Source organism: Bombina bombina, chromosome 2 (genome assembly GCF_027579735.1).
Source record: "Bombina bombina isolate aBomBom1 chromosome 2, aBomBom1.pri, whole genome shotgun sequence".
Lineage (NCBI taxonomy): Eukaryota > Metazoa > Chordata > Amphibia > Anura > Bombinatoridae > Bombina > Bombina bombina.
In genome coordinates, this window is record NC_069500.1 from 801,871,518 (window position 1) to 801,885,954 (window position 14,437).

Genomic DNA, 14,437 nt, shown 5'->3' on the forward strand with positions numbered 1-14,437 from the left:
TGGTGGGTTGTAATGTTGGGGGGGGTATTGTATGGTTTTTTTTTACAGGCAAAAGAGCTGAACTTCTTGGGGCATGCCCCGCAAAGGGCCCTGTTCAGGGCTGGTAAGGTAAAAGAGCTTTGAACTTTAGTAATTTAGAATAGGGTAGGGCATTTTTTTTATTTTGGGGGGCTTTGTTATTTTATTAGGGGGCTTAGAGTAGGTGTAATTAGTTTAAAATTGTTGTAAGATTTTTCTTATGTTTGTAAATATTTTTTTATTTTTTGTAACTTAGTTCTTTTTTATTTTTTTGTACTTTAGTTAGTTTATTTCATGGTAGTTATTTGTAGATATTGTATTTAATTAATGTATTGATAGTGTAGTGTTAGGTTTAATTGTAGGTAATTGTAGGTATTTAATTTAATTAATTTAATGATAGTGTAGTGTTAGGTTTAATTGTAACTTAGGTTAGGATTTATTTTACAGGTAATTTTGTTATTATTTTAACTAGGTAACTATTAAATAGTTCTTAACTATTTAATAGCTATTGTACCTGGTTAAAATAATTACAAAGTTGCCTGTAAAATAAATATTAATCCGAAAATAGCTACAATGTAATTATAATTTATATTGTAGCTATATTAGGGTTTATTTTACAGGTAAGTATTTAGCTTTAAATAGGAATAAGTTATTTAATAAGAGTTAATTTATTTTGTTAGAATAAAATTATATTTAACTTAGGGGGGTGTTAGGGTTAGGGTTAGAATTAGCTTTAGGGGTTAATACATTTATTAGAATAGCGGTGAGCTCCGCTCGGCAGATTAGGGGTTAATAAGTGTAGGCAGGTGGAGGCGACGTTGGGGGCGGCAGATTAGGGGTTAATAAATATAATATAGGGGTCGGCGATGTTAGGGCAGCAGATTAGGGGTACATAGGGATAATGTAAGTAGCGGCGGTTTACGGAGCGGCAGATTAGGGGTTAATAATAATATGCAGGGGTCAGCGATAGCGGGGGCGGCAGATTAGAGGTTAATAAGTGTAAGGTTAGGGGTGTTTAGACTCGGGGTACATGTTAGAGTGTTAGGTGCAGACGTAGGAAGTGTTTCCCCATAGCAAACAATGGGGCTGCGTTAGGAGCTGAACGCGGCTTTTTTGCAGGTGTTAGGTTTTTTTTCAGCTCAAACAGCCCCATTGTTTCCTATGGGGGAATCGTGCACGAGCACGATTTTGAGGCTGGCCGCGTCCGTAAGCAACTCTGGTATCGAGAGTTGCAGTACGCTCCCTTTTTGGAGCCTAACGCAGCCATTCTGTGGACTCTCAATACCAGAGTTATTTTAAAGGTGCGGCCAGAAAAAAGCCAGCGTTAGCTACGCGGGTCGTTACAGACAAAACTCTAAATCTAGCCGTTAGTAAGGGAAAAACAAAATTAGGGTGAGGAACAGAAAATGTCCATTTAATATAAAACTAAAAAAGTAGTAAATTGGGGATAAGCTGAAAATTCCACAAAACAAGCGCGCATGCTCACACACACGAGGGCACCCATGAGCATGCTTGAATGCACGCCTGTGCACACCCATGCACACACACAGGAACCAAAAAATATTTTTTAAAAATTGCGCCTCTGAGGGGCGACAAATAAAAAATAAAAACATGCCCCCTATAAATGCCAACAAGCTCTTTAAATAAATGAGGAGTTATATAATAATGATCTGTCCCAAGCGTATATTACAGTAATATAATCTTGCCAAAATATAAGGTTAATAGAGTGTTTGAGAAAACAAACAGTACTTACCAATACCACTCTCCTGCTAGGAACACTAACAGGAAACTCAAACTAGTCAGTACAGAAAACATATCAGCAGAGAACATAATATAGGAGTAATCTGTAGACCCAGTAGAAAGAGGCTCCACTCACTTAAGACAACGCTGGTATTACGAGTTTTCTGCAAGCCGGCGTAAGCCTCAGAAAAGTGAGCGTTAAGCAAAATTTAGCTCCACATCTCACTGTAATACCAGTGTTGCTTACGGTAGCGGTAAGCTGGCTAAACGTGCTCATGCACGATTTCCCCATAGGAATCAATGGGGCTGAGCCGGCTGAAAAAAAACCTAACACCTGCAAAAAAGCAGCGTTCAGCTCCTAACGCAGCCCCATTGATTCCTATGGGGAAATACATTTTATGTCTACACCTAACACCCTAACATGAACCCCGAGTCTAAACACCATAATCTTACACTTATTAACCCCTAATCTGCCGCCCCCGACATCGCCGACACCTGCTTTATATTATTAACCCCTAATCTGCCGCTCCGGACACCGCCGCCACCTACATTATACCTATGAACCCCTAATCTGCTGCCCCTAACATCGCCGACACCTACATTATATTCATTAAACCCTAATCTGCCGCCCCCAATGTCACCGCCACCTACCTACAATTATTAACCCCTAATCTGCCGCCCCCAATGTCGCCGCCACTATAATAAAGTTATTAACCCCTAAACCTAAGTCTAACCCTAACCCCCCTAATTTAAATATAATTTAAAATAATCTAAATAAAATTACTACAATTAACTAAATTATTCCTATTTAAAACTAAATACTTACCTATAAAATAAACCCTAAGCTAGCTACAATATAACTAATAATTACATTGTATCTATCTCAGGGTTTATTTTTATTTTACAGGCAAGTTTGTATTTATTTTAACTAGGTAGAATAGTTATTAAATAGTTATTAACCTAACCTAAGTTACAATTACACCTAACACTACACTATAAATAAATTAATTAACTAAATTAAATTAAACTAATTACAATTAAATAAAATAAACTAAAGTACAAAAAAAACAAACACTAAATTACAAAAAATTATAAAATAATTACAAGAATTTTAAACTAATTACACCTAATCTAATCCCCCTAAAAAAATAAAAAGCCCCCCAAAATAAAAAGCCTACCCTATACTAAATTACAAATAGCCCTTAAAAGGGCTTTTTGTGGGGCATTGCCCCAAAGTAATCAGCTCTTTTACCTGTAAAAAAAATACAATACCCCCCAACATTAAAACCCACCACCCACACACCCAACCCTACTCTAAAACCCACCCAATCCCCCCTTAATAAAACCTAACACTAACCCCTTGAAGATCACCCTATCTTGAGACATCTTCACCCAGCCGGGCCGAATTCATCCAAGAAGCTGGGCAGAAGTGGTCCTCCAGACGGACAGAAGTCTTCATCCGATCCGGGCAGAAGAGGTCGTCCAGACGGCCAGAAGTCTTCATCCAGGCGGCTTCTTCTATCTTCATCCATCCGGAGCGGAGCGGGTCCATCTTCAATCCAGCCGACGCGGAGCATCCTCTTCCAACGAAGTCCAACTGAAGAATGAAGGTTCCTTTAAATGACGTCATCCAAGATGGCATTCCTTCAATTCTTATCGGCTGATAGAATTCTATCAGCCAATCGTAATTAAAGTAGGAAAAATCCTATTGGCTGATGCAATCAGCCAATAGAATTGAAGTTCAATCCTATTGGCTGATCCAATCAGCCAATAGGATTAAGTTTGCATTCTATTGGCTGTTCCAATCAGCCAATAGAATACGAGCTCAATTCAGCCAATAGGATTTTTCCTACCTTAATTCCTATTGGCTGATAGAATTCTATCAGCCAATCAGAATTGAAGGGACGCCATCTTGGATGACGTCATTTAAAGGAACCTTCATTCTTCAGTTGGACTTCATTAGAAGAGGATGCTCCACATCGGCTGGATTGAAGATGGACCCGCTCCGGATGGATGAAGATAGAAGATGCCGCCTGGATGAAGACTTCTGGCTGTCTGGAGGACCTCTTCTGCCCGGATCGGATGAAGACTTCTGGCTGTCTGGAGGACCACTTCTGGCCGGCTTCTTGGAGGACTTCAGCCCGGCTGGGTGACGACGTCTCAAGGTAGGGTGATCTTCAAGGGGTTAGTGTTAGGTTTTATTGAGGGGGGATTGGGTGGGTTTTAGAGTAGGGTTGGGTGTGTGGGTGGTGGGTTTTAATGTTGGGGGTATTGTATTTTTTTTTTTACAGGTAAAAGAGCTGATTACTTTGGGGCAATGCCCCGCAAAAAGCCCTTTTAAGGGCTATTTGGAATTTAGTATAGGGTAGGGCTTTTTTTATTTTGGGGGGCTTTTTTATTTTATTAGGGGGATTAGATTAGATGTAATTAGTTTAAAATTCTTATAATTATTTTATTATTTTTTGTAATTTAGTGTTTTTTTGTACTTTATTTTATTTTATTTAATTGTAATTAGTTTAAATTAATTTAGTTAATTAATTAATTTATAGTGTAGTGTTAGGTGTAATTGTAACTTAGGTTAGGTTTTATTTTACAGGTAAATTTGTCTTTATTTTAGCTAGGTAGTTATTAAATAGTTAATATCTATTTAATAACTATTGTACCTAGTTAAAATAAATACAAACTTGCCTGTAAAATAAAAAAAAAACCTAAGATAGATACAATGTAACTATTAGTTATATTGTAGCTATCTTAGGGTTTATTTAATAGGTAAGTATTTAGTTTTAAATAGGAATTATTTAGTTAATTGTAGTAATTTGATTTAGATTTATTTAAATTATATTTAAGTTAGGGGGTTAGACTTAGGTTTAGGGGTAAATACATTTAGTATAGTGTCGGCGACCTTGGGGGTGGCAGATTAGGGGTTAATAAATGTAGGTAGGTGTCGGCGATGTTAGGGACGGCAGATTAGGGGTTAATAAAATGTAACTAGTGTTTGCGAGGCGGGAGTGCGGCGGTTTAGGGGTTAATATATGTATTGCAGTGGCGGCGATGTCCGGTCGGCAGATTAGGGGTTAAAAATGTTATTAGAGTGTTTGCGATGTGGGGGGGGCTCTGTTTAGGGGTTAATAGGTAGTTTATGGGTGTTAGTGTACTTTTTTGCACTTTAGTTAAGAGTTTTATGTTATGGCGTTAGCCCATAAAACTCTTAACTACTGACTTTTAAATGCGGTAGGAGTCTTGACAGGAGAGGCTGTACCGCTCACTTTTTCCAAGACTCGTAATACCGGCGTTAGGAAAATCCCATTGAAAATATAGGATACGTAATTGACGTAAGGGGATTTGCGGTATGTTAAAATCGCGGAAAAAAAGTGAGCGGTACACCTGTACCTGCCAGACTCGTAATACCAGCGGGCGTTAAAAAGCAGCGTTGGGACCCCTCAACGCTGCTTTTTTAAGGCTAACGCAAAACTCGTAATCTAGGTGACTGTATTTTGAGGGGAAACGGGCCTCAAATCTGAGAACCCAACGAAGCAATTATTTGTACATCTTCACTCTTCACCTTCCTCCAGGGGGGGCAAAAATAAAATTAACTACCTTAGATGTGGGAGGGGTTATATAGAACATTTGGGGGTTTGGGAATCTTTGCCTCCTCCTAGTGGCAGGGAAGGTAATTCCCAGGAATAATGGATTGTGGGCTCTCACCACCTTTATGAAAGAAATGGTGTTATCATTTGGATTGTGATCTTGTCAATGTTAAAAATGCATATTGGTAGCAGAAAAACAAGATTACAATCAACCTCACAATACGTTGTAAGCAAACTATTAATAGATTTAAATGAAGTGGTTTCATATTCATCCAAGGGAACTTATTAATGAGCTATTATATTCAAAAACAATTAAATGCGCTTTTTGTCAGAATATGCAATTTTATCACTATAATGTCCTTTTAAATGTATTTCCAAAATGATTAACTGCATAAATAATAATAATAATACAAATAATAATAATGAGTTTAAAATATTATACTTAAAATAAATAAAAATGCCGGCTGGGTTTAATATTTCTCTGTTTTTCATAACACCTGCAATTTGGGAATTTGCAGCATAGTCTTAATAGTCTATCTAATTTGCATACAATGAGGTAGAAACCATTTACTGTTATTTAAACAGCCTCATGTTTCAGCTTCAAAGTGACAGATTGTTATAATTATTCATTTTGCTTAGGTTATTACTCTTCAATATGAGTGTTGTAGGAATCCTAATGTTTGTTGCACTGATCATTTCATGTATGTTTTTATCTCTATATTGTGTAACCTTATAACCTATGTAGCACACACTGTACATTATATAACCCTTAGCAATGTCTCTTTTCTAGATGCTGATTGTCAGCCCCCAGTGTTGGTACTTGATAATGTTATTGTAAATGTTGGACAAAGAGCATCTTTCACCTGCAAGATTGGAGCTAAAGATGGTTACTATGTAACTTTCTATAAAAAAAACCCTGGAGAAGTTCCTCAGCTTATACTGTATAATCACCACTCTCTCACAGCTGCTGGATATGGTCCTGGAATGTCATCAGCACAATATACAAGTTCCATAAACAGCGCTGGAACAGAATATCAGCTAATTATAACAAACGCAGAAGCAACAGACACTTCTTTATATTACTGTGCTAAATGGTACAGTGCAGGATACCACAGTGATAAACAGCAGAACAAAATCTATATTTACACATCTTGCAGATGACTTCCTTTATCCTCATACAGAGAATCAAAATATCTTTAGAGCAATATTTAAATCTTGTGCAATGTATGTGGCAAGGGAAAAGGAAATAAAAGGTTCAACATTTTCATATCATAAGGTTTGCTCTGTAAAGTTGCACTAAAGTAATATTAAAATAAAAATTAATTCTTCCACAAAATGTTTAATTGATTATATAGGATGCGCTATATGTTCTTTAGTAATTTTACTTAAAGTGAAGGTCAATTTTCATGTGAAAGTGCCCGGGTTTTAAAAATCTATTAAAAACAGGGGCACTTTCATTCATGAAAATTGACATTGCACAGTATTTTAAAAAGAATTACCTTTTTCTTCTGAAACGCCGGATCGCCGTTCTGAAACGATGTCCCGCCTGCTTTTCCTGGTTTACTTACTCAGCAATGACAAAACTGGCTTCCTCCAATCACGGCGTTGCCAAGCAATGATTCCCCGGGGGTGGAAGCCGTGATTGGAAGATGCAGGAATCGTCATTGCTGACGTGTGAAGAGGCTTGCGACGGGCTGGTGAAGCACTGGAAAAGGTAAGTATATTTAAAAAAAAACGTGAAATGTAAATTTTCATGAATGAAAGTGCCCCTGTTTTTAATAGTTTTTTAAAAAAACGGGCACTGTGTGAGCAGCATAGGGTTTTATTAAAGTGCCAGTAAACCTAGAAAATAATGTTGTATAATTCTGCACATAGTGCAGAATTATATAACATTATTTTAGTGCTAGCTTTATGTAACCTAATATTGCCGGGCATTTTTTATTAAAAAAAGAGGGTTTTTCAGACCCGCACTCTGTGCTCTGCTGAGCGGGTCTGGTTTTCCCTCAGAGCGAATCTGGCCAGCTGTCTAGTCATCTGGCCGCACCATTACTCTCAATGTAGCTCGCTCCCACTGTCAGACAGAGCAGGATCAAGCAACATTGAGAGTAATGGCGCGGTCGGGACAGGCTGTGACTAGACAATTGGCCATATGCGCTCTGAGGGAAAACCAGACCCGCTCAGTAGAGCACAGAGGGCGGGTCTGAAAACCCCTCTTTTTTTTAATAAAAAATGCCCGGCAATATTAGGTTACATAAAGCTAGCACTAAAATAATGTTATATAATTCTGCACTATGTGCAGAATTATACAACATTATTTTCTAGGTTTACTGGTACTTTAATTTTGTAGTACTACTTGGTTTATTTTTCTAAGAATATAACACCCCCCCCCCCCCCCTCGACCTCTGGTGACGTCACCAGTGATACACCTTTAGGGGAATCATATGAGTATGTCCAGGAAGTGCAGGCAGGCAGGATTTTTGGCGTGGATCTTGCTTTGCTTCATGCAGAATAGCATTTTGTCTGTAATCTTCCTGCATTATGGTATAGAGTAGCCTCTTAAACAGCTTTAGCAGGTATGTGTTTTTTTTTTACTTATTTCATTCAATGTTACATTTATGCCTTATAAGTATTTGGTTCCTTAATTAGACACATAAAACACATATTACACTGCATATATTCAAATTGTGTGATGTATACGCTTTTCACTATTTTATGAAAATGATAACTATGCTTGATGTTTGGCATTATTTAGAATCTGAGATTTAGATGAATGATTTATTTGCTCATGTTGTGTATGGGTTGCCATGACAACGTAATGGTGCCTTTTTCACTAGCGGGTGGTGTTATGGTCTTTTTAAACTGTGTTTGTAGAATATCCACAAAACATTACGCATATAAAAGCTGCTACTTTAAAAGGGACCGGTAATCAACACGCCCCCTTGACCACGCCCCTGGCCACACCCCCACTGGCACCGCACCAGGTGGTCCCAGTTTCACCTCTAAAAATTATGGTAAGCCTAGCCATAGACACACTCTGCACAGTCATAGTTAGGGCCGGGGCGCCAAGGAAGCATTACTAGGATCAGTAAAAACTTCTGTCTTTGTTAGGAAAAAATACTGCCTTTTTAATATTGTCTAGATCAGCTAACTCCCCTGCCGAACACAGCAGTGAAGACAGTAGCGGGGTTGGGCTTTCAGCGTGGAGAAGGCAGCCCAGAAAAGTTTTTTTATTTTGCAAATTGCCCTGTTTCAGGATGCCGGTTTTATGGCCCTCTCCCTTCACTGCGTGGTCAGGCACAGTGACAGGTAATGCTGTATCTCCAGGGAATATCTGCTGCTACTAGTCAGGCTGACTGCTATGAGACAGTGAGTAAACGTTAGGCTTTTTTTTGGGATCCAACTGCACCCCCTATCATAAAAAAATATAAAAGTTCAAATAAAGTTGCTCCTTTCTGAAATAACTATATATATATTATCATTTACACACACACACACACTTTCTCTTTAGAATTTCTGTACTATAATTGTTGTGGTTCTAGATTAGTTTAAAAAATCCCCACAAGCTTCAAATGTTTGTCAATTTAAATTTCTCACATTGAAAGATAAATAAAAAATTAGCAAGCATATATAAAAAAAATGTGCTCCCATGTGAAATAAAGTGTGTATATGGAAGTGTGTATGTATATATATATATATATATATATACTGTATATACTTGTTCCCAGTTTGTTTGGATTGAGAGCTTGCATTGTGTGGCTGTTTTAGGGTCCCAGGTTTTTGGAAAGTGTATCTGTAGTGTATTGAATATATCTGTGCTGTATGCATCTATGTAAGTAGGTACAGTGAGTGTCTGTGCTGTGTGTAGGGTTGCCAAGTGTACAGTATTCAAACGGACAGTCCAATATTTTAGCAGGCTGTCCAGTAAATATATAATGTGATGTGACTCTTAGCATGTTTGCCCCTGTGATTGAAAAGTCTACATGTCTGTGATATGTCTATAGAGAGATGGATGGGGTCAATAATGTGGTTAAGTGTTGGTATGAGATGATGCTTGTGTGTATGTGGTGCTTGTTTGTGTGCATATAGATGGCAATGGGTGCCTGTATGCATACACAGATATCTATGGATGCCAATTTGCCCTTGGAGCCGAATTCTCTAGAAACAGCCCTGGTCATAGCCCACTGCCATTTTTAGGAGTGTTTCCCTGTTGCTCCAAGGCTCTATTAGGGGGCTTACCTAAGCACAGTGGCTGTCAGGCTAATCCAAAAAGGTTTCTGACTGGCGGGGAAGCTATATGGGGTGTGCTAAACTGACTGTACTGTGTGTTGCCTAAGCTCTGAGTACAGCGAGCTAACCAGATACCTCTTATCCTATCTCTGGCTGCAAACAGTACCTTTTAGCTTGTCCATGAAGCTTTACCTGCTGGGACTGACGAAATCAAAGTGCAGCACAAAGTTCCATCAATTATGCGTGAGAAAACATGCTTAATGCCATTAGAGCACGTTAATATATATATATTTTTTAAAAAAGATAATTTTTATATAAGTAATAACATCAAAACAGAAAATATGTCCAGACACATATCAAAGTTGATAATAGCGATTATACAATTCTTAAACAAGAAATAGACTTGAGCTAAGACATTGAAATACAAATATTGCCATTATAAGCACTATATCTAAACCACAGCGGTGCTATAAAGAAACGTGTGAAGGCTTTTATTATACAATATAGTATGTTCAATAGAAATAGAGTAGCTACTGCGACAGGCAATGATACTATGGGGCATATGTATCAAGCTCCGAATGGAGCTTGATGCCCCGTGTTTCTGGCGAGCCTGCAGGCTCGCCAGAAACAGCAGTTATGAAGCAGCGGTCACAAAAACCGCTGCTCCATAACCTGTCCACCTGCGGACAGACATCGCCACTGTAATAATGTGATACAATTTGTAATATGTATCACACATGTAACTATATAGAAAGTAATATGTTTCCCAAGTTACACATATGAGTTAATATAAGCCAAACACAGTTTATACTGGAATCAGAGAGTTGCAATTACAGCAAAAAACAGTTAGGCTTTAAATAAAGGAAAAATAAATGACAATACCTTAACTCCCAGGTATATCACATGAAGCAAGAGACAGTGTGAAAGTTTGGATCTTGCTGATGGCTTTAACTAACAAGATTTAGAACAGCGGAGTTCCGGCGTTGCAGGGATCAGAGCTGCAGGGAGAGAGACAAGCTTACCGCACTTCGGCCGTAGCTGATGACGTATTGAACGGCTTTGGCTGGAACTGGATTGCAACAAAGTTTGAATTACAGGTAAAGTTGAATTGGAAGATGCGGATGCTGAATCTTTTACTTGGAAGTATAACAACAGGATGCCGGTAGCTGAAAAAAGAGATTTTAGTTAAGTAACAGCAATTTAAGTTGATAAACCTTTGAGAGGCTGACTGAGCTTGAAAATCCTTTAGAGGCTTCAATTAACCAGCAAGGAAGTGCTGGGAGGATGTTCCTTATAAAGGGAGGAGGTAGTGATTCTTAAAGGTACAGTCAGAGAGAGAATTAGTGAGGACTCCTTACATAGGCCCCCCACCAAGGAAACCACAGCGAGGTTTCACGGACGAGGTCTATCTGGGTTCCTCCGATGGAAGAGGGAAACGAGACGAGGAGCAGAGAGATTAGAGGCTGGCTCCCAGGAATCCTCCTCATGACCATAACCCAACCAATGGACCAAGTAGTAGAGTTGACCCCGGAGAAGACGAGAATCAAGAATACTATGAACCTGGTATTCCTCCTGAGGATCCAAATCCACTGCATCAGGCTGCAGGATGGGAGTACGTACATCTGAGGTACAAGGTTTCACCAAGGAGATGTGAAAGGTGGGATGCACCCGCATAGAGGGGGGTAGATCCAAAGTAACAGTAACTGGGTTTCGTATGGAGGTGATAACAAAAGGACCTATGTAAGTCTTACCCAGCTTCTTACAGGGATAGTGCAACTTCAGGTTCCTAGTGGAGAGCCATACCCGCTGCCCAACTGCATACTGAGGACTGTCTCTATGGCGTAAGTTGTAATATTTACTTTGGGAGGCCTGGGCTTCAAAAATATGAGCCCTTGCAGAAGAGAAAATATGTGAAATATCATTTACTGTATCATTCACCTGGGGACATGGAGAATCAATTTTAGGTAAAAGATCATGTCGAGGATGGAGTCCGTAGTTGATAAAGAACGGGCTGAAACCAGTGGAAGAACTCACATGGTTGTTATGTACAAACTCAGCCAAAGGTAAATATGCCGCCCAGGCATTTTGTTCTTGAGAGCAGTAACACCGCAGATACTGTTCTACAGCTTGATTCATTCGCTCAGTCTGCCCGTTAGATTGAGGGTGGAAAGAAGTCGTGAGGCACTGGTCAATATGTAAGGCTTTACAAAGGTGTCTCCAAAACCGTGATGTGAACTGTGTTCCTCGGTCACTAACCACAGATTTTGGAATTCCATGTAAGCGAATCACCTCTTTAATAAAAAGTTCAGCAGTGTGTTTGGAGGTTGGAAGAGCAGAAGTAGGGATAAAATGAACCATCTTTGAAAAGAGATCGGTAACAACAAAGATAGTAGTATACCCATTGGATCTGGGCAAATCAACAATGAAGTCCATAGAGACCTTATCCCAGGGTCTCAGAGGGGCTTGAAGTGGTTGTAGGAACCCAATAGGACGTTGTTTTGAATGTTTAGAGGTGGCACAGACTGTGCACTCTGAAAGATAAGATTTGACTGAATTTCTGATTCCAGGCCACCAATAAGAACGGAGAATGAGGTCAGTTGTCTTGTTTACCCCCATGTGTCCTGCTAGAGGTGAATCATGGACACTTCGTAACACCAATGGACGTAGGGAAGTAGGTATATACAATTTCTTTTCTTCGTACAACAACCCATCTGTATGCATAGTAAGACCGTCTGTGGGTCGGTTGTCGTCAGAAGTTTGAGCATTTTTCATCTGTGGCATGATATCACCTAAGAATCCTAGGATACAATCTCGAGGTATTACAGTGGATGGGGTATTGTTAGAGGTGGAAATAGTATGTTGTCTGGAGAGGGCATCAGCTTTCCCATTCTTTTCTCCTGGCCTATAAGTAATTACGTAGTTGAATCTTGAAAAATAAAGGCTCCATCTTAATTGTCTGGAGGAAAGAGTCTTATTTGATTGCAAGTATTGCAGGTTCTTATGATCTGTGTATATTACAATAGGGTGAACAGCTCCTTCCAGCAGATGTCTCCAATGATCAAATGAACTTTTGATCGCCAGCAATTCCTTTTCACCTACAGGATAGTTAATTTCGGCAGGCTGTAAGATTCTAGAAAAATAGGCAACTGGATGCAAAGGATCCTTGAATGATGGTCTTTGGGATAGGATAGCACCGATTGCATATTCGGAAGCGTCTACTTCCAACACGAATTGATGGTTCATATCTGGAAACCTTAAAATAGGAGCTGTAGAGAATCTCTCCTTGAGAATATCAAATGCTTTTTGTGCTTTAGGCGTCCAACAGAATATGTTATGTATTTTGGTAAGATCTGTAAAAGGCTTGGCAATTGCAGCAAAGCCAGGAATAAACTTCCTATAGAAGTTTGAGAACCCTAAGAAACGTTGAGTTTCTTTTCTAGTACTAGGAATTGGCCAATCCAACACAGCCTGTACCTTTTTGTTATCCATAGAAATTCCTTTTACAGTAATATGATAGCCTAGGAAAGAGATGTCTTGAGTTTCGAAAATACATTTCTCAAGTTTAGCGTATAAACTATTTTTTCTTAACCTAGTTAGTACTTCTTTGACGTGAATTCTATGTTGTTCAAGATCTTTTGAATATATTAAGATGTCATCTAAATAGACGACAATATATACATCCAATATGTCTCTGAAAAGGTCGTTAATGAAGCATTGAAATGTTGCTGGGGCATTACAAAGGCCGAATGGCATTACAGTATACTCAAAAAGACCATATCTGGTCCTGAATGCAGTAAGCCATTCGTCCCCAGCTCTTATTCTGATGAGATTATAGGCGCCCCTAAGATCCAATTTAGTGAATATTGAGGCGCCTCTCAATCTTTCTATCAGTTCAGGAATTAATGGGAGAGGGTACCTATTTTTTCTAGTGCGTTTATTAAGCTCCCTGTAGTCTATTATAGGTCTGAGAGATCCGTCTTTGTTGGTAACAAAAAACATGCCAGCACCTGCAGGTGAGGTGCTGGGTCTTATAAAGCCCTTTTTAAGGTTCTCATCAATATATGTTTTTAAATGCTCTAATTCAGGCTTAGACAGGGGATATAGATGCCCAAATGGTATAGAGACACCTGGAAGCAGATCAATGGGGCAGTCATATGCCCTGTGGGGAGGTAAGGATTCTGCTTCCTTTTTGTCAAATACGTCAGAAAACTCACAGTATTGAAGGGGTATTTTATTTTCTGAATCAGTCAGAGTTAAACAAATAGGATTATTATTTGTAATTTTGATGTTATGGTTTTCTGGAAATGTAATGGTTAGACTTGACCAATTAATATGTGGTTTATGCAAACTTAGCCATTTAATACCAAGAATAACTTCAAACATAGGTGAAGAGATCACATCCAAACATATCTGTTCAGAGTGATCGCTTTCAGTATGTAACAAAAGGGGTATGGTTTGATGAGTAAGTGGACCGCTAGGTAGAAGATTACCATCAATGACTTTGACAGAGACAGGGATGTGCTTAGTGATTATAGGAATTTTATTAAGTTTCACAAAATTCACATCAATGAAATTACCACAGGACCCTGTGTCAATTATGGCTGTAGTCTGGATCTTGTAATGTTCCCACTGTAAAGAGATGGGTAACGTTAAATACTTAGTGGCAATAGTTTTGGAGAAAAAATTAGTAAGAGGGAGGTCAATCTTACCTAATTTCTGTTTAGCCAATAGGGGGCATTCCTTAACCTCATGCTTAGGAGAAGCACAATATAAACACAGGTTTAGTGTTTTCCTTCTAGATTTTTCTTGTGAGGATAGAGGCCCTTTAATAAAACCTATTTCCATAGGTTGTGGGAAATCCTTCC

At 38.9% G+C, this 14,437-nt stretch overlaps 1 gene segment (V, D, J or C); it reads left to right on the top strand.

Annotated features, from left to right (window-relative positions):
- Positions 1 to 5,970: 5,970 nt before the first annotated feature.
- LOC128647296 (immunoglobulin kappa variable 1-27-like) lies at positions 5,971 to 6,506 on the top strand. The segment is given in 2 exon segments: positions 5,971 to 6,046; positions 6,136 to 6,506. Coding segments are annotated over 2 exon segments (417 nt in total).
- Positions 6,507 to 14,437: the final 7,931 nt, after the last annotated feature.